This window comes from Schistocerca gregaria, chromosome 3 (genome assembly GCF_023897955.1).
Source record: "Schistocerca gregaria isolate iqSchGreg1 chromosome 3, iqSchGreg1.2, whole genome shotgun sequence".
Taxonomy (NCBI): domain Eukaryota; kingdom Metazoa; phylum Arthropoda; class Insecta; order Orthoptera; family Acrididae; genus Schistocerca; species Schistocerca gregaria.
Genome location: NC_064922.1, coordinates 198,662,996 through 198,685,553, shown reverse-complemented (window position 1 = coordinate 198,685,553; position 22,558 = coordinate 198,662,996). Strand labels below are relative to the sequence as shown.

Genomic DNA, 22,558 nt, shown 5'->3' with positions numbered 1-22,558 from the left:
TCACCATACAGTTTGTTATTCATGTGTTCTGCAAGATTTGCCTTACCAGGACACTTTTCACACCTGTATATCATGCACTGGTAGGAACTGATGTCACACACTAGCAGCTTCATTGCACCTTTGTAATCCAGACCAGAATCCTTTATAACAGCAAACATCAGCTTAGCATTTTGATGGGTCTCACATACACAAACATTGTGGGTGTCCCTTGCACTTACAGGCACAACTCATTTTGGCCGAAGATTGAAAAAAAGATGATAAACCTACTTTGGTATTGGGATATTTTTCCTTGAATTCTACATATAGTTCTGATAAATTGCATACCAACAGTCTTTTTTGCATCTGTACATGGACATTTCCCATTTTCACCATTACATAGTCTTTTTTTCCAGGCATTATTCGGCTGTAGTCATTCTTTTCATAAAATTCCAACACTAGCACCTTTATTTCTGAACTCAATTGCTTATCCTGAGCCTGCTGAAGTTGTGGAAGCACTCCCTGGGTTGCTTTTATTTTCCTAGCTTGCTTTACCATATATGTAGAAACATTGAATTCCTTTGCAGTGTAGACAATAGACCAGCTGGAAGGTGAAAGAGTAAGAATAGCTACTTTTTTCTGGCATGTGGATATGGCACATTTTTCTTTCAAATCATGCACAATTTTGTCCAAATCAGAGCATTTCTGGCATTTCTGCTCCTTTGGAGCAGGTAGTTCTTCCTCTTCCACCATTAGAGTGTCAGCTATTTTGTGTTGTAATTCCATTTGAGCTTCTTGTAGTTTTCTTCTACCATAGCTGGGCCTGTCTCTTTTCACAACTTTGTTTGTCATCATGGGAGACAAACCAAGAGCAGTCACTGAAGTATTTAATTGCTCATCCGCTGTGGTTGTAGGTGGCTGCTACTCTTCATCACTGTCATGTAAATTATCAGAATATTCTTCATTTTTTAGCAGTGTAACACACCTGGAATATAACTTTTGTCCTGGTTTCATGTTAAGTCCCATGCACTGATTCACTTTCAATACTGATTTTATATCAATTTCTCTGAGGCTAGACTTCACTGTCTTCTTATAAATACGAAATGGATCAAAACAACTTCATTGTAGGAAGGAATACTTATCCAGAAACACTTTCATATGATGATAACAAACACTAAAGTTTTCTGGAACTGTACTTCTTGTGCCCACAGTGTGTATCCTGGATCTCCATAGCAACAAGTCTTGGGCCGATTCATCCAGATCATACAGTACAAAGTGAATGACACATTTTGTTCCATATGTTGTTTTACGACAATAAGATGCTTGTGCTCTACCAATACTGCAACTTGTTTGAACAAAAGCACCACTAGTACACTCTTCTGCCTCCATATTGACTTTCCACAACAGTACTGACCAGTCTCAACTATAATCTTAAAAACATGAGTAACCTGTAATTGTTACTTGTTTACTTTGTTGTTCCTGCCTAACTATGACTCATTCTGTCCCTGAAAACTACCATTGTTTAACTTTCTGTTGCCTAATGGTTCCCAACAATTGCTGAAGCTTTATCTGAAACAAGCTGTCTGCATCACCACTATTACTTTCTAAATCATCTTAAAAGAAATGTAACCAAATACATCTCTGTTAACTTTTCTTGTACACAAATGTTTTGCAATAACAAGTTGAAATTTTGCCACATATTATATTATGGTCTACTTACGCAGTGCTTGAAATTTGGCTTGGACATCACTTTTTCCTTTTGTGCTACCACACTTAGAAAATCCATGTTTTTCAGGTAATTTTTCAAATTTTTGTGTGCATGTAACTCTGTTTGTGTGACTGATGTTGGCAAGATGAGCTGTGTGTGTGTTTAGGCCACATTAAGCTTACCACAAAAAATTTATACCCTGTTTGAGTGAATTATATTTGGCATAGAGGGCACCTACAATATGTACCTTTTAATGTATTACATTTTTTTAGCCTCATTTTGAAATATTTTATTTTCCCTCAGAAATGTGTTGTTGGTGTTTTGATTCATAGAGTGTGTTCTCTAAGTGGATGTTACTGGGTTGTAAAAATTTCACTAGACTGTGTGGAATAGTTCCAAAGTTATTAAGACCTCAGTTGGGTCTGAAGATAGATTGCCAAGTGCAGGTTGCAATTTCCGGGTCACACAACCTTTCACAAGCCATAATTCTGGAACTAATTGGCAGGGGAACTTAAAATTTTGTACATGAGTGTTCCACACTTGGTAGCATAGGTGTGCTAAATTTCAGCCAAATATGAGACTGTCAGCGGGAACATTTTCTCAAATTGGTTGAATTGACATGGAATGACCCAAATGTTAGCTGTAAATTTCAATCAATCCAGGTAGCAAAAACTATAGATTAGATAGGCATCTACAGATTGAAGTGGACTTGTCTGAAGTACACTGTTCACCTTGATGTTATCTGCCAGTGGCCTCATTGGATCTTCATGGAAAAATAAAATAAAAATAAGGTAATGGTAAAAATAATCAAACAATACATGTATGGAAATCAGAATTTCACGAAGGCATCTACCTTGACTGGAACATTATTTTAAATAATTTACTATATGCTGATGATGCCAGTAATCCTAGCAGATAAGGAAGATGACCTTCAGAAAGAAATCTACTTGGTAAAACAAATTAGAGCAAAATTTAACATGGAAATTTCGAAAGAAAAAACTAGGACAATGTCCTTCATGGGGAAAGAACCAATCAGAACCAAAATAGTGATAGATCAGAAGATTTTAGAGTAAGTAAACCATTTCAGCCACCTCAGATGTGAAATGATGTATGGCTACAGCAGAGATATTGAAATTAAGCTTAGTAAATTTATCTGGGTATGTGGAACAATTAACAAAAACCTAAAAAACAAAACCAGGAAAAACACTCAAATTAAATTTTACAAAACTGTTGCAGTTCCCGCTCTGCTCTATAGAATTGAGACCTGGGTAATAACCAAGAAGCAAGAAAGCCGGATTCAGTCACAAGAAATGAAGTTTCTTAGAGGTGTTGAAGGTTGCACAAGAGAAGACAGGCTGAGAAATCTTTACCCTCAATGATAAAATTCGAGATTACAGAAGAAAATGAAACCAACATCTACAAAGACTGGAGAGTGAGAGACTTCCCTGAAAGGCAAGAAATTATAAGTGCCACGGGAGGAGAGACAGAGGAAGACCTGACAGAGATGGGTACCGTAACTGACAATTCCTGCCTAATACCTGAAGAGAAGCTGAAGATGAAGATGATGGAAAAAAGGAGCTGTATTGTTTCCCGCATACAGCACCGTAGATGTAATAAGACTCATTCCCCTAACAAGCAGTTCAGCTAATCAGTGATTGTACCAACCCATGATATACACCCACACTCGAACTTTTCACCACAAACCCAGCTCCATCCTAAGTTTAATATGTCACAGTCATCCATCATGTTCTGTTTTGTGCTTCAGTAACTACTAGCCTTTCTAGTCAGGCAGAAATATGTAACTACTGTAAGAAAATAATAATAAAGCAGGGTTCAAGCTCAAAATCCATTCCAGATTAAATATGGATTCAGTCTCTACCCAGTGCTGTTCACTTCAGAATTCACAAGAACTTTTTCTTTCTCTCCATATAAACAAATCAGATCTCTCAATCAAGCACGGCCATGAAACTTAACACACATATAGCAATGCTAAAAGCAGATCTCCCCATGCCAAGAAGAGTTGCTCTCCAAAATTGTTGGTGGTATGCTTTTTTTTCTACCAAGGTGATGTTTTTTGGCACCTTTTGGTAGTTGATGATTCTCAGTCCATCCATTGCAGTTATTAACACACCATTTCTGCAAATAAAGATATGAGATTGCATTTCAAAATAGCAAGCATGCCCACCTTTATCCAAAGATTTATGGAGTAGCTAACCCAAAACATACCACGGAGCATGAATTACCTCAAAAACATTTTTGTCATACACATGCACAAGCATCACATCAATAATTTGTTGATCATCATCTCCGAACTATATGAGACAAGTCACAAATGTAATTCAGAGAAGGTCTGATTCTTTGTAGTACATGTAGAAGATCTAGATCACATTCTTATTTTGACGAGCATATTGTCAATGCTGTGCGCTGTGTTATTTAGAAGCTATATATAAAACAAAAGAAAATACAGAACAGTAACCCTCCCTAGACAGAATTAACTATTATGCCAATGTTATTCCCAGTGTAGATGAAACCATCTACTGCTCAGTTGCCTTCAGTACAAAGATGTATCCTAACGGTGGTCTACAGAATGTGAGGCAGTGTTTCTTATGCTTAAGAATGACTGACCAATCTCCTCCTTGTCTAGCAACATCTGAAACCAGCAAAAAACTGGTTGTCATGGAAGATACATTTTGGTATGGAACAGGCCTCATTTTAGCATACAGAAACCTTTACATTAGTGAACAATTAAAATTATATGTCAAAGGCAGTAAATGAGACTCATATCATCTTCTCCCATATTGAAAAATGGACGTTGACATTTGAATATGTAGTAATGAAGTCCCCCACCCCCATGAACCATGGACCTTGCTGTTGGTGGGGAGGCCTGCGTGCCTCTGCAATACCGATAGCCATACCGTAGCTGCAACCAGAATGAAGGGGTATCTGTTGAGAGACCAGACAAACATGTGGTTCATGATGAGGGGCAGCAGCCTATTCAATAGTTGCACGGGCCACAGTCTGGATGATTTACTGATCTGGCCTTCTAACACTAACCAAAATGGCCTTGCTGTGCTGGTACTGCGAACAGCTGAAAGCAGGGGGGAAACTACACCTGTAATTTTTACCGAGGGCATGCAGCTTTACTGTATAGTTAAATGATGATGGCGTCCACTTGGGTAAAATATTGCAGAGGTAAAATAGTCCTCTATTCGGATCTTCGGGCAGGGACTTCTCAGGTGGATGTAGTTATCAGGAGAAATGAAACTGGTGTTCTACGGATCAGAGCATGGAATGTTGGATTCCTTAATTAGGTAGGCAGGTTAGAAAATTGAAAAAGGGGAATGGATAGGTTAAAGTTAGATATAGTGGGAATTAGTGAAGTTCAGTGGCAGGAAGAACAAGACTTCTGGTCAGGTGAATACAGGATTATAAATAGAAAATCAAATAGGGGTAATGCAGGAGTAGGCTTAATAATGAATAAAAAAATAGGAGTGCGGGTAAGTTACTATAAACAGCATAGTGAACACATTATTGTGGCCAAGATAGACATGAAGCCCATGTTTACTACAGTAGTACAAGTTTATTTGCCAACGATCTCTGCAGATGATGAAGAAATTGATGAAATGTATGATGAGATAAAATCTATTGGTAATGAACTGTAGACTAAAACTGAAGAAACTGCAAAAAAGGTGAGAATTTAAGGAGATGGGACCTGGATAAGCTGAAAGAACCAGAGGGTGTACAGAGTTTCAGGGAGAGCATAAGGGAATAATTGACAAGAACAGGGGAAAGAATTACATTAGAAGAAGAATGGGTAGCTTTGAGACATAAAATAGTGAAGGCAGCACAGGATCAAGTAGGTAAAAAGATGAGGGCTAGTAGAAATCCTTGGGTAACAGAAGAGGTATTGAATTTAATTGATGAAAGGAGAAAAAATAAAAATGCAGTAAATGATTCAGGTAAAAAGGAATACAAACGTCTCAAAAATGAGCTCGACAGGAAGTGCAAAATGGCTAATCAGTGATGGCTAGAAGACAAATGTGAGGATGTAGAGGCATATATCACTAGGGGTAAGATAGATCCTGTCCACAGGAAAATTAAAGAGACCTTTGGAGAAAAGAGAACCACTTGCATGAATATCAAGAGTTCAGATGAAAAGCAGTTCTAAGCAAAGAAGGGAAAGCAGAAAGGCGAAAGGAGTAAATAGAGGATCTATACAAGGGCGATGTACTTGAGGGCAATATTATGGGAATGGAAGAGAATTGCGAATTATCTTAGAAGATAGAATAAGGAAAGGCAAACCTATATTTCTAGCATTTGTAGTCTTAGATAAAGCCTCTGCCAATGTTGACTGGAATACTCTCTTTTGAATTCTGAAGGTGGCAGGGGTAATATGCAAGGAGCAAAAGGCTATTTACAATTTATACAGAAACCAGATGGCAGTTATAAGAGTTGAGGGGCATGAAGCAGTGGTTGGGAAGGGAGTGAGACAGTGTTGTAGACTATCTTCAATGTTATTCAATCTGTATATTGAGCAAGCAATAAAGGAAACGAAAGAAAAATTTGGAGTAGGAATTAAAACCCATGGAGAAGAAATAAAAGCTTAGATGTTTTCCAATGACATTGTAATCTGTCAGAAACAGCAAAGGGCCTGGAAGAGCAATTGAACAGAATGGACAGTGTCTTGAAAGGAGGATATAAGATGAACATCAACAAAAGCAAAATGAGGATAATGGAATATCGTCAAACTAAATCGGATGATGTTGAGGGAATTAGATTAGGAAATAAGAAACTTAAACTAGTAAATGAGTTATGCTATTTGGGAATCAAAATAACTGATGATGGTTGAAGTAGAGAATATATAAAATGTAGACTGGCAATGGGAAGGAAAGCATTTCTGAGAAGAGAAATTTGTTAACATCGAGTTTAGATTTAAGTGTCAGGAAGTCTTTTCTGAAAGTATTTGTATGGAGCTAAGTATGGAAGTGAAACATGAATGATAAATACACACATCAAAAAAAGTTTTGCATCTCCCTGGTTCCCAGAACTTCTGAAGATAGATGTTTGCTGTGGATGTTGTATCACAGACACAGTCCCTCTGACTGTTCAGAGATGTCACTAAAGGCTCCCAAAGGTGTAAACAACTATACATGAGCAGCGCCTATTAGATGGATGGAGTCTGACAGCCGATCAGTTCCAGTAATTCCACCAGAAAGGAGGTACATGGTTCGTGTTGTCTGTAGTTCAACCATACCTAGATGGTCAATACCATAACTAGATCATGTCCGCATTGTTACTTTGTGCCAGAAAGGGTTCTCAACAAGGTAAATGTTTAGGTGTCTCAGAGTGAACCAAAGCGATGCTGTTCGGGTATGGAGGAGATACAGAGAGATAGGAACTGTCAATGACATGCCTTGCTCAGGCCGCCCCAGGGCTGCTACTGCAGTGGATAACTGCTACCTATGGATTATAGCTTAGAGGAACCCTGACAGCAATGAAACCATGTTAAATACTGATTTTCGTGCAGCCACAGAACATTGTCTTACAACTCAAACTGTGCGCAGTAGGCTGCATGATGTGCACATTCACTCCCAACATCCATGGTGAGGTCCATCTTTGCAACTATGACACCATGCAGCGCGGTACAGGTGGACCCAACAACGTTCACCACTGGTGGTCTTATAAGGTGCCATAGCAGCTGTACGATACGTGAAAGACATCCTCCGACCAATAGTGCAATCATATCGGCAGCATATTGGCGAGGCATTCGTCTTCATGGACGACAATTTGTGCCCCCATTGTGCACATCATGTGAATGACTTCCTTCAGGATAACAGCATTGCTCAACTAGAGTGGCCAGTATGTTCTCCAGACATTAACCCTATCAAACATCCCTGGGATAGATTGGAAAGGGCTGTTTATGGATCACGTGACCTACCAACCACTCTGAGGAGCCTACACCGAATTTCCGTTGAGGAGTGGGACAATCTGGACCAACAGTGCCTTAATGAACTTGGTGGATAGCATGCCACAATGAATACAGGCAGGGATCAATGCAAGAGGATGTGCTACTGGGTATTAGAGGTACCGGTGTATACAGCAGTCTGAACCACCACTTCTGAAGATCTCCATGTATGGTGGTACAACATGCAATGCATGGTTTTCATGAGCAATAAAAAGGACAGAAATGATGTTTATGTTGATCTCTATTCCAATTTTCTGTACAGGTTCCGGTACTCTCGGAACCAAGGTAATGCAAAACTTTTTTTTTTATATGTGTAGTTTAGTCAAGAGGAGAATAGAAGCGTTTGAAATGTGGTGCTACAGAAGAATGCTGAAGGTTAGATGGGTAGATCACATAACTAACGAGGAGGTAGTGGACAGAATTGGGGAGAAGAGGAGTTTGTGGCACAACTAGAAGAAGTGATCAGTTGGTAGGACGTATTCTGAGGCATCAAGGGATCACCAATTTAGTATTGGAGAGCAGTGTGGAGGGTAAAAATTATAGAGGGAGACCAAGAGATGAATACATGAAGCAGTTACTCAGAGTTGAAGAAGCTGGCACAGGATAGAGTAGCATGGAGAGCTGCATCAAACTGGTCTCTGGACTGAAGACCACAACAACAACAGTAATGATGCTCCATATTTACCTTTATGGTTTAAAGTTTCACATAATTACAGACCTCAAGCCTTTAGCAGGAGTTTTTGGATCTCAAAACAATGTCCTAAAATGAACAGCTCAGCACTTACAACTAAGAGATGCACTGCAAACCAGTTTCCTAACTTGCCAATGTAAATGAACTTTCTTGATTCTCAGTGAAGAGTTTAACAAACAGGAAATCTGTTTCAAATTTAAGAGGATGTAGGAATGGTCCTAAATGAGGTCTCCAAGCAATCACAGAGCAAATCATCACAAAAATCATGGGTCGTACCCTTGGGTGACAAAAGTGATATCATACATGGAAAAAGAGTGGCTTCGCAACATTCCAAATGACTTAAGCTAAGATCAGTTTAGATTCCAGAGACATGAAGGAACAGGATATGCAGTACTAACCTTATAGTGTATGGTTCCTCACTTCTAAATGAGGGTTAAGTTGCACTACATCATCCTATGTAATTCTGGCTGCACGAATATCTGAAATTACAAATCCTACTTAATCATGTAGGTGGACTGCCCAGCCAACATAACATTGATTGGGGCCATTTTTCTCCTTCCCTACCCGCAATACTGTTTTTCATCAAAAAATGTTCATGTAATAAAGCAAACATTTTGGGAAACTCAAGTTGTGTCAAATTTTTCAATGGCTCTAGTTTTTAATTTGATGACACAGTTTGGGATTTCCAGATGAGAACATGGCCTTTTGTCATTCCATATCAGAAATTTGAAAATCTCGGTGGAAAAGCTGTAAACACAGGTAGTGTGGAAGACGTTCCTCCCACATTCACTAATGCTTCCACTGTCTGTAGTACAACTGTCAATAGTCCCTGGAAATATGGTATTTGCATTAGCATTTATTGAGTGTGTTCAGTGGTTGAAAGACCTTACTTTCTCTGCTAATTACAAAGCTATCAAAGGTTTAATTTGCACATGTCGAGAGTCTCATCACCACTGCCATTTTTGCAAAAGGCAAGTAACACCAACCTATTGGGGACTCAGCCTATTTATTTATAACTAGATATTCAAACATGATGCTCTTGGAGAACATTGCTAAAGCGAAATTCAGTCCATGCCATATTTTTTATTTATAACTAGATATTCATACATGATGCTCTTGGAGAACATTGCTAAAGCAAAATTCAGTCCATGCCATATCAATATTCCATAAACAGAGTCCGTGATAGTAGCATCAACAATGATGTCAATAGAGATGAAACACAAGCTTAGATTGTTTCCAAGGATGGGGACAAAAAGTGGCTGTGCCCTTTCAAAGTAATCATTACAGCAGTTGCCTGGAGGTATTTAGAGAAACCAAAGAAACCCTGAATCAGGTGAATCGAGATGATTGGATGTAGATCTGAACCATCATCCTCCTGAATATGAGTCCACAGATTGCAACACAACTAACTCAGACTGACCCTGCTCCAGCTTATATGCTGGATCTGGTGTGGCTATAGAAGACAGCCAAAGGATAAACATACAGTCATTTCAGTGTTGCACAGACTCCTCTATGTAGGGCATAGGAGTAGGCATCCCTGGCATAGAGAAGGAACTGAAAGGGTTGAAAACAAATAACTCTCCAGGTATGGAACACCTCAGTTTCGTTTTACAGAGAGTACTCTCTGGCTTGACTCCTTACTTAGTTTGCATTTTTCATTAATCTCTCACCCAGTGCAAAACCCCAGGTGACTGGAAAAAAATGCAGATGACTCCTGTACATAAGATGGGTAAAAGATTGGACCCACAAAGCTACAGACCAATATTCTAAACATCAGTCTGCTATAGAATTCTTGAAGATTTTCTGAATCTGAATATAATAAATTTCATTGAGACAGAAAAGATTAGATCCACATAAGTACTGCACATACAGAACTCAACTTGCCCTTGTTTAAAATGATGTCCTGTGAACCATGGATGAAGGGCAACAGGAGGATTCCATGTTCCCAGATTTTTGCAAAGCAGTTGATAAAGTGTCACAATGCAGGCAGTTAAGAAAGGTCTGAGCATACAGATCAGGTTGTCAGATATGCGAGTGGCTTGAAGACTTCATAAGTAATAGAATCCAGTATGTTATCCTCAACAGTGAGTGTTCATCAGAGGAAAGGACATCATCAGGAGTACCCCAGGGAAGTGTGATAAGACCACTCTTGTTCTCTATAGACATAAATGATCTGATGGACAGGGTAAGCAGCAATCTGCAGTTGTTTGCTGGTACCTGTTTGGTGTATGAGAAGGTGTTGTCATTTAATGACTGTAGGAGGATACAAGATGACTTAGACAGAAGTTTTAGTTGGAGTAATGAATGGTATCTTGACCTAAATGTATAAAAATGTAAGTTAATGCAGATGAGTAGGAAAAACAATCCTGTAATGTTCTAATACAGCATTAGTGTCGTGCAACTTGACACAGTCACATCAAACAAATATCTAGGTGTAATGTAGCAAAGAGATATGAAATGTAACAAGCGTTTAAGGATGGTAGTTGGGAAGTATTCAGAAAATTTTAGGGAAATGTAGCTCATCTATAATTGAAACTGCTTGTAGAATACTAGTACAACCTATTATTGAGCACTGTTCAATTATTTGGGATCCCCATCAGGTCGGATTAAAGGAAGACACTGAAGCAGTTCAGGTGCATGCTGCTAGATTTGTTACCAATAGGTTCAGTTAACACACAAGAATTACAGAGATGCTTCATCAGCTGAAATGGGAATCCCTAGAGGTAAGACAACATTCTTTTTGCAAAAAAACTGTTGAGAAAGCTTAGAGAACTGGCATCTGAATCTGACAGCAGAACGATTCCATTGCCACCTATTTACATTGCACATAAGGACTGCAGAGATAAGATGAGAGAACTTAGAGTTCATACAGAGGCATATAGACAGCCATTTTCCCCCATTTTATTTGTGAGTGGAACAGGGAAAGAAATGACTAGTAATGGTACAATGTGCTCTCTGCCATGCTCCATATGGTAGCTTGTGAATTATGTATGTACATGAGGATCCTGACATGATCAAATACCATCAGAGAGAACACCTCCATGACAAGTGCCATCTGCATAGCGACACCATTGCAATTAACAGTAATGTTGCACCAGTGATGTCGGTCGGTGCCGCTAGATTCCATTACACATTCACTACAATCTGACAAACTTACCATTTCCAAAGAATATAGCCAATGTCTATTTTTCAATTAATTGTACTGATCTGTGTCTTTACTATCTTTGTTGTAGCTCCTGTTTCTCTCTTCACCCTTGGCATATTTGTAGTGTTTCTAATTCTTTTAGCTTTCAAATGCCTTTTTTCAAACTTCTTTGTTTGCGGGGTGAGAAGTAATAAAAAACTATATTTTCAGGTGTACAAAGGAACATCTCTAATGACAGAATCAGTCTTGACAGAGGCGCCTACAGGTGTCGTTTCAGTTTATATGGACACTAATGAAAACCATGTGCCAGGTAAAACATTCACGTAAATATGTTTCTATTTTGTTGTTGTGGTCTTCAGTCCTGAGACTGGTTTGATGCAGCTCTCCATGATACTCTATCCTGTGCAACCTTCTTCATCTCCCAGTACCTACTGCAGCCTACATCCTTCTGAATCTGCTTAGTGTATTCATCTCTTGGTCTCCCTCTGCAATTTTTACTCTCCACACTTCCCTCCAGTACCAAATTGGTGATCCCTTGATGCCTCAGAACATGTCCTACCAACCGATCCCTTCTTCTAGTCAAGTTGTGCCACAAACTCCTCTTCTCCCCAGTTCTGTTCAATACCTCCTCATTAGTTATGTGATCTACCCATCTAATCCTCAGCATTCTTCTGTAGCACCACATTTCGAAAGCTTCTATTCGCTTCTTGTCTAAACTATTTATCATCCATGTTTCACTTCCATACATGGCTACACTCCATACAAATACTTTCAGAAATGACTTCCTGACACTTAAATCAATACTTGATGTTAACAAATTTCTCCTCATCAGAAACACTTTCCTTCCCATTGCCAGTCTACATTTTAAATCCTCTCTACTTCGACCATCATCAGTCATTTTGCTCCCCAAATAGCAAAACTCCTTTACTCCTTTAAGTGTCTCATTTCCTAATCTAATTCCCTCAGCATCACCAGATTTAATTCAAATACATTCCATTATCCTCGTTTTGCTTTTGTTGGTGTTTATCTTATATCCTCCTTTCAAGACACTGTCCATTCCGTTCAGCTGCTCTTCCAAGTCCTTTGCTGTCTCTGACAGAATTACAATGTTATCGGCAAACCTCAAAGTTTTTATTTCTTCTCCACGGAATTTAATACCTACTCCAAACTTTTCTTTTGTTTCCTTTACTGCTTGCTCAATATACAGATTGAATAGGATCGGGAGAGGCTACAACCCTGTCTCACTCCCTTCCCAACCACTGCTTCCCTGTCATGTCCCTCAACTCTTATAACTGCCATCTGGTTTCTGTACAAATTGTAAATAGCCTTTCGCTCCCTGTATTTTACCCCTGCCACCTTCAGAATTTGGAAGAGAGTATTCCAGTCAACAGTCTACAAATGTAGTGTTGCCTTTCCTTAATCTTTCTTCTAAGATAAGTCGTAGGGTCAGTACTGCCTCATGTGTTCCAACATTTCTATGGAATCCAAACTGATCTTCCCCGGGGTCAGCTTCTACCAGTTTTTCCATTCGTCCGTAAAGAATTCGCATTAGTATTTTGCAGCTGTGACTTATTAAACTGATAGTTCGGTAATTTTCACATCTGTTAACACCTGCTTTCTTTGGGATTGGAATTATTATATTCTTCTTGAAGTCTGAGGGTATTTCGCCTGTCTCATACATCTTGCTCACCAGATCGTAGAGTTTTGTTAGGCCTGGCTCTCCCAAGGCTGTCAGTAGTTCTAATGGGCTGTTGTCTACTCCCCGGGCCTTGTTTCGACTTAGGTCATTCAGTGCTCTGTCAAACTCTTCATGCAGTGTCGTATCTCCCATTTCATCTTCATCTACATCCTCTTCCATTTCCATAGTATTGTCCTCAAGAATATCGCCCCTGTATAGATCCTCCATGTACTCCTTCCACTTTTCTGCTTTCCCTTCTTTGCTTAGAACTGGGTTTCTGTCTGAGCTCATGATATTCATGCAAGTGGTTCTCTTTTCTCCAAAGGTATCTTTAATTTACCTGTAGGCAGTATCTATCTTGCCCCTCATGAGATAAGCCTCCACATCCTTACATTTGTCCTCTAGCCATCCCTGCTTAGCCATTTTGCACTTCCTGTCGATCTCATTTTTGAGACATTTGTATTCCTTTTTGCCTGCTTCACTTACTCCATTTTTTTTCTCCTTTCATTAATTAAATTCAGTATCTCTTCTGTTACCCTAGGATTTCTACTAGCCCTCGTCTTTTTACCTACTTGATCCTCTGCTGCCTTCGCTATTTCATTCCTCAAAGCTACACATTCTTCTTCTACTGTATTTCTTTCCCCCTTTCTTGTCAATTGTTCCCTTGTGCTCTCCCTGAAACTCTGTACAACCTCTGGTTCTTTCAGTTTATCCAGGTCCCATCTCCTTAAATTCCCACCTTTTTGCAGTTTCTTCAGTTTTAATCTACAGTTCATTACCAATAGATTGTGGTCAAGAGTCCACACCTGCCCCCGGAAATGTCTTATAATTTAAAATCGGGTTCCTAAACCTCTGTCTTACCATTATATAATTTATCTGATACCTTCTAGTATCTCCGGGATTCTTCCATGTACACAACTTTCTTTTATGATTCTTGAACCGAGTGTTGGCTGTGATTAAGTTATGCTCTGTGCAAAATTATACCAGGAGGCTTCCTCTTTCAATTCTATCCCCCAATCCATATTCACCCACTATGTTTACTTCTCTCCCTTTTCCTACTCTCGAATTCCAGTCACCCATGACTATTAAATTTTCGTCTCCCTTCACTACCTAAATAATTTCTTTTATCTCATCATACATTTCTTCAATTTCTTCATCATCTGCAGAGCTAGTTGGCATATAAACTTGTACTACTGTAGTAGGTGTGGGCTTCGTATCTATCTTGGCCACAATAATGCGTTCACTATGCCGTTTTTAGTAGCTTACCCCCATTCCTATTTTCCTGTTCATTATTAAACCTACTCCTGCATTACCCCTATTTGATGTTGTGTTTATAACCCTGTAGTCACCTGACCAGAAGTCTTGTTCCCCCTGCCACCGAACTTCACTAATTCCCACTATATCTAACTTTAACCTATCCATTCCCCTTTGAAAATTTTCTAACCTACCTGCCCGATTAAGGGATCTGACATTCCAACGCTCCGATCTGTAGAACACCAGTTTTCTTTCTCCTGATAACGACATCCTCTTGAGTTGTCCCCACCCGGAGATCCGAATGGGGGACCATTTTACCTCCAGAATATTTTACCCAAGAGGACGTCATCATCATTTAATCATACAGTAAAGCTGCATGCCCTCGGGAAAAATTACGGCCGTAGTTTCCGATTGATTTTGGCCGTTCGCAGTACCAGCACAGCAAGGCCGATTTGGTTAGTATTACAAGTCCACATCAGTCAATCATCCAGACTGTTGCCCCTGCAACTAATGAAAAGGCTGCTGCCCCTCTTCAGGGAACACACATTTGTCTGGCCTCTCAACAGATACCCCGCCGTTGTGGTTGCACCTACGGTACGGCTATCTGTATCATTGAGGCACGCAAGCCTCCCCACCAACGGCAAGGTCCATGGTACATGTGGGGTCACGTAAATAGAATATCACATATTTCTTCATGCATGCATATGTCAGAGTCTTCCAAACCTGATTAACATGTGTTTGCTCTGTTTTTATCTTCATAAGTTTAGTAAATTCCTTGTGTTTAATTGTATCATTGGCAGGTAGTGATGATATAGCCAAGGCTATTAATTTAAAGAAAATGTTTAGTGGAAATTAACCAGTGATGTCAGTCAGTGCCATTACATTCTATTACACAATCACTATAATCTGAGAAACTTACCCTGTATGTTATTAAGGCAATGCCACAGAGTATACAAAGCAGTCATAGAGGTCTAATATAACAATGAAAACAATCAGTTTTTGACCGCAACAATCAGTCTTTCCTTCTCATCCCACGCGGTAAGTCTCCCCTGACCTGTGGTTCTGGGCACTTTTGTGAAACCTATCCTCTCCCTAGACCTCTCAAGTCCATTTCCTTCACCCAGCTTCCTTCCCCTTCAACCATTCTGCATGAAGAAGGAACCACTGACTCCGAAAGTTTGCATAATTACAACTTTCTTTTATGTGTGTCTTCTGCCTCTGCTTGGGGAGCAGGTTTTTCATCTAGCCAATTAAATTATTCAGTCATAGAGGCCTGTTACACTTCATGGAGTACACGTTGCTGCACAAACATACACATATGAAATATTTTGTTCGTATATCCCTAATACCCACCTTTGAACAGGTATTTTGGATGTCACTTTCACAAGTCAAACTATATTTTTGTACTATCTTCCAATGTTTCTCCTTGTTCAAGGGTTTGGTTAGCAGATCATCCAACATATCTTCTGTGCATAAATAGCATACTTCAGTACCCCTTGCTTGTGTAATCCCATATAAAATGGTGCTTCATATCAATGTGTTTGTTTGTGTAACTAGTAACATCCTTTTTGGCTAAGTTTATAGCTCCCCTACTGCCATAGACTATCTTGGAGGGTTCTGCACTCTGCACTTATATTAGTCTCTGTCTCACTTGTTAGAGAACTGATCCGCAAGGCTTCTTGAATTGTGTGTGACAGAGCAATGTAATCAGCTTCTGCAATGCTCAGGATTATTGTTTTCTGTCTTTTACAAGGCTTGAGTATAAGACCTCCTATTAATCTAAAAAATATCCAGTCATGGACTGTTGATACTGCAACTCACTTCCCCAGTCTGCATCACTATAACCCTCGAATTTTATACTTCCCCTTTTATAACATTTTAATTTATTGTCTGTTGTTCCCTTTAGATATCTAAATACCCTTTCAACAGCTTTCCAGTGTTTCTCTCTTGGGCTTTTGCAGAATCTTCTTACAACATCTGTGGCAAAAGCAATATCAGATCTTGATGCGTGTGAAAAACAAAAGGCTCCCTACTGCCTCTAAGTGTGGTACATTTTCATTCCACTCTACATCTTTGTCATTCATCATTAATTTCTCTCCTGGTTCCAATTGGTGTAGAAATATGTTTATAGTCACTTATGCCCCCCCCCCCCCCCCCCATGAAACATGGACCTTGCCGTTGGTGGGGAGGCTTGCGTGCCTCAGCGATACAGATAGCCGTACCGTAGGTGCAACCACAACCGAAGGGTATCTGTTGAGAGGCCAGACAAACGTGTGGTTCCTGAAGAGGGGCAGCAGCCTTTTCAGTAGTTGCAAGGGCAACAGTTTGGATGATTGACTGATCTGACCTTGCAACAATAACCAAAATGGCTTTGCTGTGCTGGTACTGCGAACGGCTGAAAGCAAGGGGAAACTACGGCCGTAATTTTTCCCGAGGGCATGCAGCTTTACTGTATGATTAAATGATGATGACGTCCTCTTGGGTAAAATATTCTGGAGGTAAAATGGTCCCCCATTCGGATCTCCGGGTGGGGACAACTCAAGAGGATGTCGTTATCAGGAGAAAGAAAACTGGTGTTCTACAGATCGGAGCGTTGGAATGTCAGATCCCTTAATCGGGCAGGTAGGTTAGAAAATTTTCAAAGGGGAATGGATAGGTTAAAGTTAGATATAGTGGGAATTAGTGAAGTTCGGTGGCAGGGGGAACAAGACTTCTGGTCAGGTGACTACAGGGTTATAAACACAACATCAAATAGGGGTAATGCAGGAGTAGGTTTAATAATGAACAGGAAAATAGGAATGGGGGTAAGCTACTAAAAACGGCATAGTGAACGCATTATTGTGGCCAAGATAGATACGAAGCCCACACCTACTACAGTAGTACAAGTTTATATGCCAACTAGCTCTGCAGATGATGAAGAAATTGAAGAAATGTATGATGAGATAAAAGAAATTATTTAGGTAGTGAAGGGAGACGAAAATTTAATAGTCATGGGTGACTGGAATTCGTCAGTAGGAAAAGGGACAGAAGGAAACATAGTAGGTGAATATGGATTGGGGCTAAGAAACGAAAGAGGATGCCGCCTGGTAGAATTTTGCACAGAGCACAACTTAATCATATCTAACACTTGGTTTAAGAATCATGAAAGAAGGTTGTATACATGGAAGAACCCTGGAGATACTAAAAGGTATCAGATAGATTATATAATGGTAAGGCAGAGGTTTAGGAACCAGGTTTTAAATTGTAAGACATTTTGAGGGGCAGATGTGGACTCTGACCACAATCTATTGGTTATGACCTGTAGATTAAAACTGAAGAAACTGCAAAAATGTGGGAAATTAAGGAAATGGGACCTGGATAAACTGACTAAACCAGAGGTTGTACAGAGTTTCAGGGAAAGCATAAGGGAACAATTGACAGGAATGGGGGAAAGAAATACAGTAGAAGAAGAATGGGTAGCTCTGAGGGATGAAGTAGTGAAGGCAGCAGAGGATCAAGTAGGTAAAAAGACGAGGGCTAGTAGAAATCCTAGGGTAACAGAAGAAATATTGAATTTAATTGATGAAAAGAGAAAATATAAAAATGCAGTAAATGAAGCAGGCATAAAGGAATACAAGCGTCTCAAAAATGAGATCGACAGGAAGTGCAAAATGGCTAAGCAGGGATGGCTAGATGACAAATGTAAGGATGTAGAGGCTTATCTCACTAGGGGTAAGATAGATATTGCCTACAGGAAAGTTAAAGAGACCTTTGGAGATAAGAGAACCACTTGTATGAACATCAAGAGCTCGGATGGAAACCCAGTTCTAAGCAAAGAAGGGAAAGCAGAAAGGTGGAAGGAGTATGTAGAGGGTCTATACAAGGGCGATGCACTTGAGGACAATATTATGTAAATGGAAGAGGATGTAGATGAAGATGAAATGGGAGATATGATATTGCGTGAAGAGTTTGACAGAGCACTGAAAGACCTGAGTGGAAACAAGGACCCCAGACTAGACAACATTCCATTGGAACTACTGACGGCCTTGGGAGAGCCAGTCCTGACAAAACACTACCATCTGGTGAGAAAGATGAATGAAACAGGTGAAATACCCTCAGACTTCAAGAAGAATATAATAATTCCAATCCCAAAGAAAGCAGGTGTTGACAGATGTGAAAATTACCGAACAATCAGTTTAACAAGCCACAGCTGCAAAATACTAACACGAGTTCTTTACAGACGAATGGAAAAACTAGTAGAAGCCGACCTGGGGGAAGATCAGTTTGGATTCCGTAGAAACACTGGAACACGTGAGGCAATACTGACCCTACGACTTATCTTAGAAGAAAGATTAAGGAAAGGCAAACCTACGTTTCTAGCATTTGTAAACTTAGAGAAAGCTTTTGACAATGTTGACTGGAATACACTCTTTCAAATTCTAAAGATAGCAGGGGTAAAACACAGGGAGCGAAAGGCTATTTACAATTTGTACAGAAACCAGATGGCAGTTATAAGAGTCGAGGGACATGAAAGGGTAGCAGTGGTGGGGGAAGGGAGTGAGACAGGGTTGTAGCCTCTCCCCGATCCTATTCAATCTGTATATTGAGCATCAATTAAAGGAAACAAAAGAAAAACTCGGAGTTGGTATTAAAATCCACAGAGAAGAAATAAAAACTCTGAGGTTTGCCGATGACATTGTAATTCTGTCAGAGACAGCAAAGGACTTGGAAGAGCAGTTGAAGGAATGGACAGTGTCTTGAAAGGAGGATATAAGATGAACATCAACAAAAGCAAAACGAGGTTAATGGAATGTAGTCTAATTAAGTTGGGTGATGCTGAGGGAATTAGATAAGGAAATGAGACTCTTAAAGTAGTAAAGGAGTTTTCTATTTGGGGAGCAAAATAACTGCTGATGGTCGAAGTAGAGAGGATATAAAATGTAGACCGGCAATGGCAAGGAAAGCGTTTCTGAAGAAGAGAAATTTGTTAACATCGAGTATAGATTTAAGTGTCAGGAAGTCATTTCTGAAAGTATTTGTATGGAGTGTAGCCATGTATGGAAGTGAAACATGGACGATAAATAGTTTGTACAAGAAGAGAATAGAAGCTTTCAAAATGTGGTGCTACAGAAGAATGCTGAAGATTAAATGGGTAGATCACATAACTAAGGAGGAAGTATTGAATAGGATTGGGGAGAAGAGAAGTTTGTGGCACAACTTGACCAGAAGAAGGGATCGGTTGGTAGGACATGTTCTGAGGCATCAAGGGATCACCAATTTGGTATTGGAGGGCAGCGTGGAGGGTAAAAATCGTAGAGAGAGACCAAGAGATGAATACACTAAGCAGATTCATTGGATGTAGGTTGTAGTAGGTACTGGGAGATGAAGAAGCTTGCACAGGATAGAGTAGCATGGAGAGCTGCATCAAACCAGTCTCAGGACTGAAGACCGCAACAACAACAGTCACTTATGCCAAAATTTTTCAAAATTTTCTCCATGTATGATGTTTGGTTTTTGCTTAAGTCTGCTGTATCTAATTTTTTTTAAATGTTCATATTCAAATATGTCTTTACCTCTCTGAATTCACACATGTTAAACTTGGTTTATAGTTGTATGTTAAAACTATTCATCTGTTCCTCATCTTTAGACATAATGAAGAAATCATCCACCCATATAGCTGTTACAGTGAGCTCTTCTGTAATAGAATCTGCCACAGATTGTTTCATATCCATCTTTAACAAGGGTTGTGCAGACATCTGTCCCAGCAGTGGCCACTCTGTTTCAGTCAGTAAATACTTTTCTTCAATTGACAAATCTTCACTTCTTCTAGATGAGTTTTTCTACCTTCTTCTGGTGAGATCACATATATTTCCCATTTAAGTAAGCTGTCTCCACAATCATTTGCTGAATGAGTAAATCTTCTTTTATTGCCAGGGCTAAAATGTAATTTGTATTTTACCTCTGGCAAAAACATTTCTCTGTAGTTTTTCCCTTCTTTTTGCGTCCATACCTTGACTACAAGTCATGGCTTGTATTTTGGTCTTACACTTAAAGTATTTTTTACTTTAAAAACCCATCATGCCTTTTAACAGTTTCTTCCATTCTTGGCATTTCAACCGATTAAAAGTTTCATTTTAATAAAATGACTCCAATTCTCTTTCCATACCTTTTCTCCATTGTTGAGAATTGGGACCACTCATTGCCTCTTCAACTGTTGTAGATTCACCATTAAAAGTATGGGTTACATACATTTCATAATCAGGGTATTCTTTAGGTTTAGGTACACAAGAAGAATGTCCCAAATTATTTTCTTCCTCTTCTTCATCCTTTAGAATTTCAGCTTCATACAATGTGTTTACGAGTTCCTTGCCATCTACTTTTTCCTATACTTCATGTTCTGTTCATTTCCAGAATTATTATTTGTTAAACCTGACAACATTAATGAAGTGGTTGTATGCTCTTGATGACCATGTTTTATTTTGTTTTTACTATTCTCAAGGCTAGTGTGTGTCTTCCTGTTCATGGACACATGGGTTGGTAGTCCTCCATGAGTTGGTAATGCTCTGAGTCTTCATAATAGCCTAGAAAAATATATTTCTTAGACTTGGGTTCCATTTTCCCCTCAATTGTTACAGGATCTGTACTATAGTCTTGCATCCAAAAACATTTATGTTGCTTTGATGCAGCTTATTTCTTGTCCACACTTCATACAGGGTTCTATTTTTTACTGCTTTGGTAGGAAATCTGTTGATCAAATACACAGCATCAACACCACCTCTGCCCAAAAATCTTTAGATAACCCAGAATAAGTTAACACATTTCTTGCTTTTTTAAAAAAAAGTCCTGTTTGCTCCCTCTGAGACTCCATTCTGGGATGGATTGTATCTGATGGTGGGTTGGTGTCTAATTCTCACTTCCTTCAAACATTTCTTGAGTTTTCGATTGGTATGCCCCGTCCCTTTATCTAATCTGACCATTTTAATCTTCTTTCCCATTTCTCTTTATATCATATTGCAAAAGTTCTCGAAAATATCACTCACGTGGTCTTTAGAACTTAAAAAATAAACATGGTTATATCTTGAATAGTCACCCATAAAGGTGATAAAAAATGGCTTCTTCCTGTAGACTCACACTCCTCAGTCCACAAACATTCATAGGTATTAATTGCAAGATGTCTACAGTTTTACTTTTACTAGGCTTAAAGGTAATCTAGTCTGTTTCCCTTGTATACATATTTCACAGATTTCCTTACATTTACTGCAGTATTCCATTCCTGTCACAATGTACTTTAATAATGATGTACATTTTTTTGGTACCCAAGTCTTCTATGCCATAGGAAACCTTTTGCCAAGTACGCCAAATGGTTTACAACTTGATCTACATCTTTAGCAGTATCTAACTTGGAAATTCCCCTTTCATGTGCCACCTTAGCTATAATTTCCCCATATTAGTTAGCTATTTTGCTCCATTCATATTGAAGGCTACTCTATTGCCATTCTTGACTATTTTTCTTACAGATAACAAGTTGACTGCAACATTTTTTGCATAGTAAACATCATGTGCTGGAATACTTTCTTGTTCTCCGTTTATAGTTATCTTAAGATCACCTTTCCCAGGAAGTTCACACTGTAAATTGGAACCATCCATTGTAGGTATACCCATACATGTTTTATTAGTAACATTATAAAGAGTTGTTCTGTCTCAAATAATATGCACTGATGCTCCTAAATCTAATATCCATTCCAGTTCTCTATTGCTCCATTCTCTGATAGAGTGATATATGGAGCATGCCTTACTGTGATTAACAGTTCTCCTGTCTGGACTATTTACATCTTACCTCTTCTACCTTGTACTTGGCCTTTGGCAGTGGCGGCAGCATTGTGATGCGATGTGACCCATGTTCTGATAGTTGTAGCACTTTACTGGCTTCTCCTTTCCTGCTTAGAATAAATTGCTGTAGTGGTTTCCTTCCCTGGAGTAAGCCTCGCTGAAGTACTTTTAATGTCCTGCAGAATCTTCACTTTTATGCTATCTCCTGTAATAGGTATGTCTGAGCATTCTGAATATAGGTACATATTTTTCATACAGTCCTGCTAGCAATAATCTGACTACACATTCATTGGCAATATCAGACCCAATGTTCCTTAGACAATTCAATGTGC

The 22,558-nt window shown here is 39.2% G+C and overlaps 1 protein-coding gene across 1 annotated transcript in view; it reads left to right on the top strand.

Annotated features, from left to right (window-relative positions):
• Positions 1-22,558, top strand: part of LOC126354526 (Bardet-Biedl syndrome 1 protein homolog) — a 150,502-nt gene that overhangs the window by 19,811 nt on the left and 108,133 nt on the right. The window contains exon 3 of the mRNA XM_050004253.1: positions 11,696-11,795. Within this exon, the coding sequence (XP_049860210.1) occupies positions 11,696-11,795 (100 nt within the window). The remainder of the gene's footprint in view (positions 1-11,695; positions 11,796-22,558) is intronic.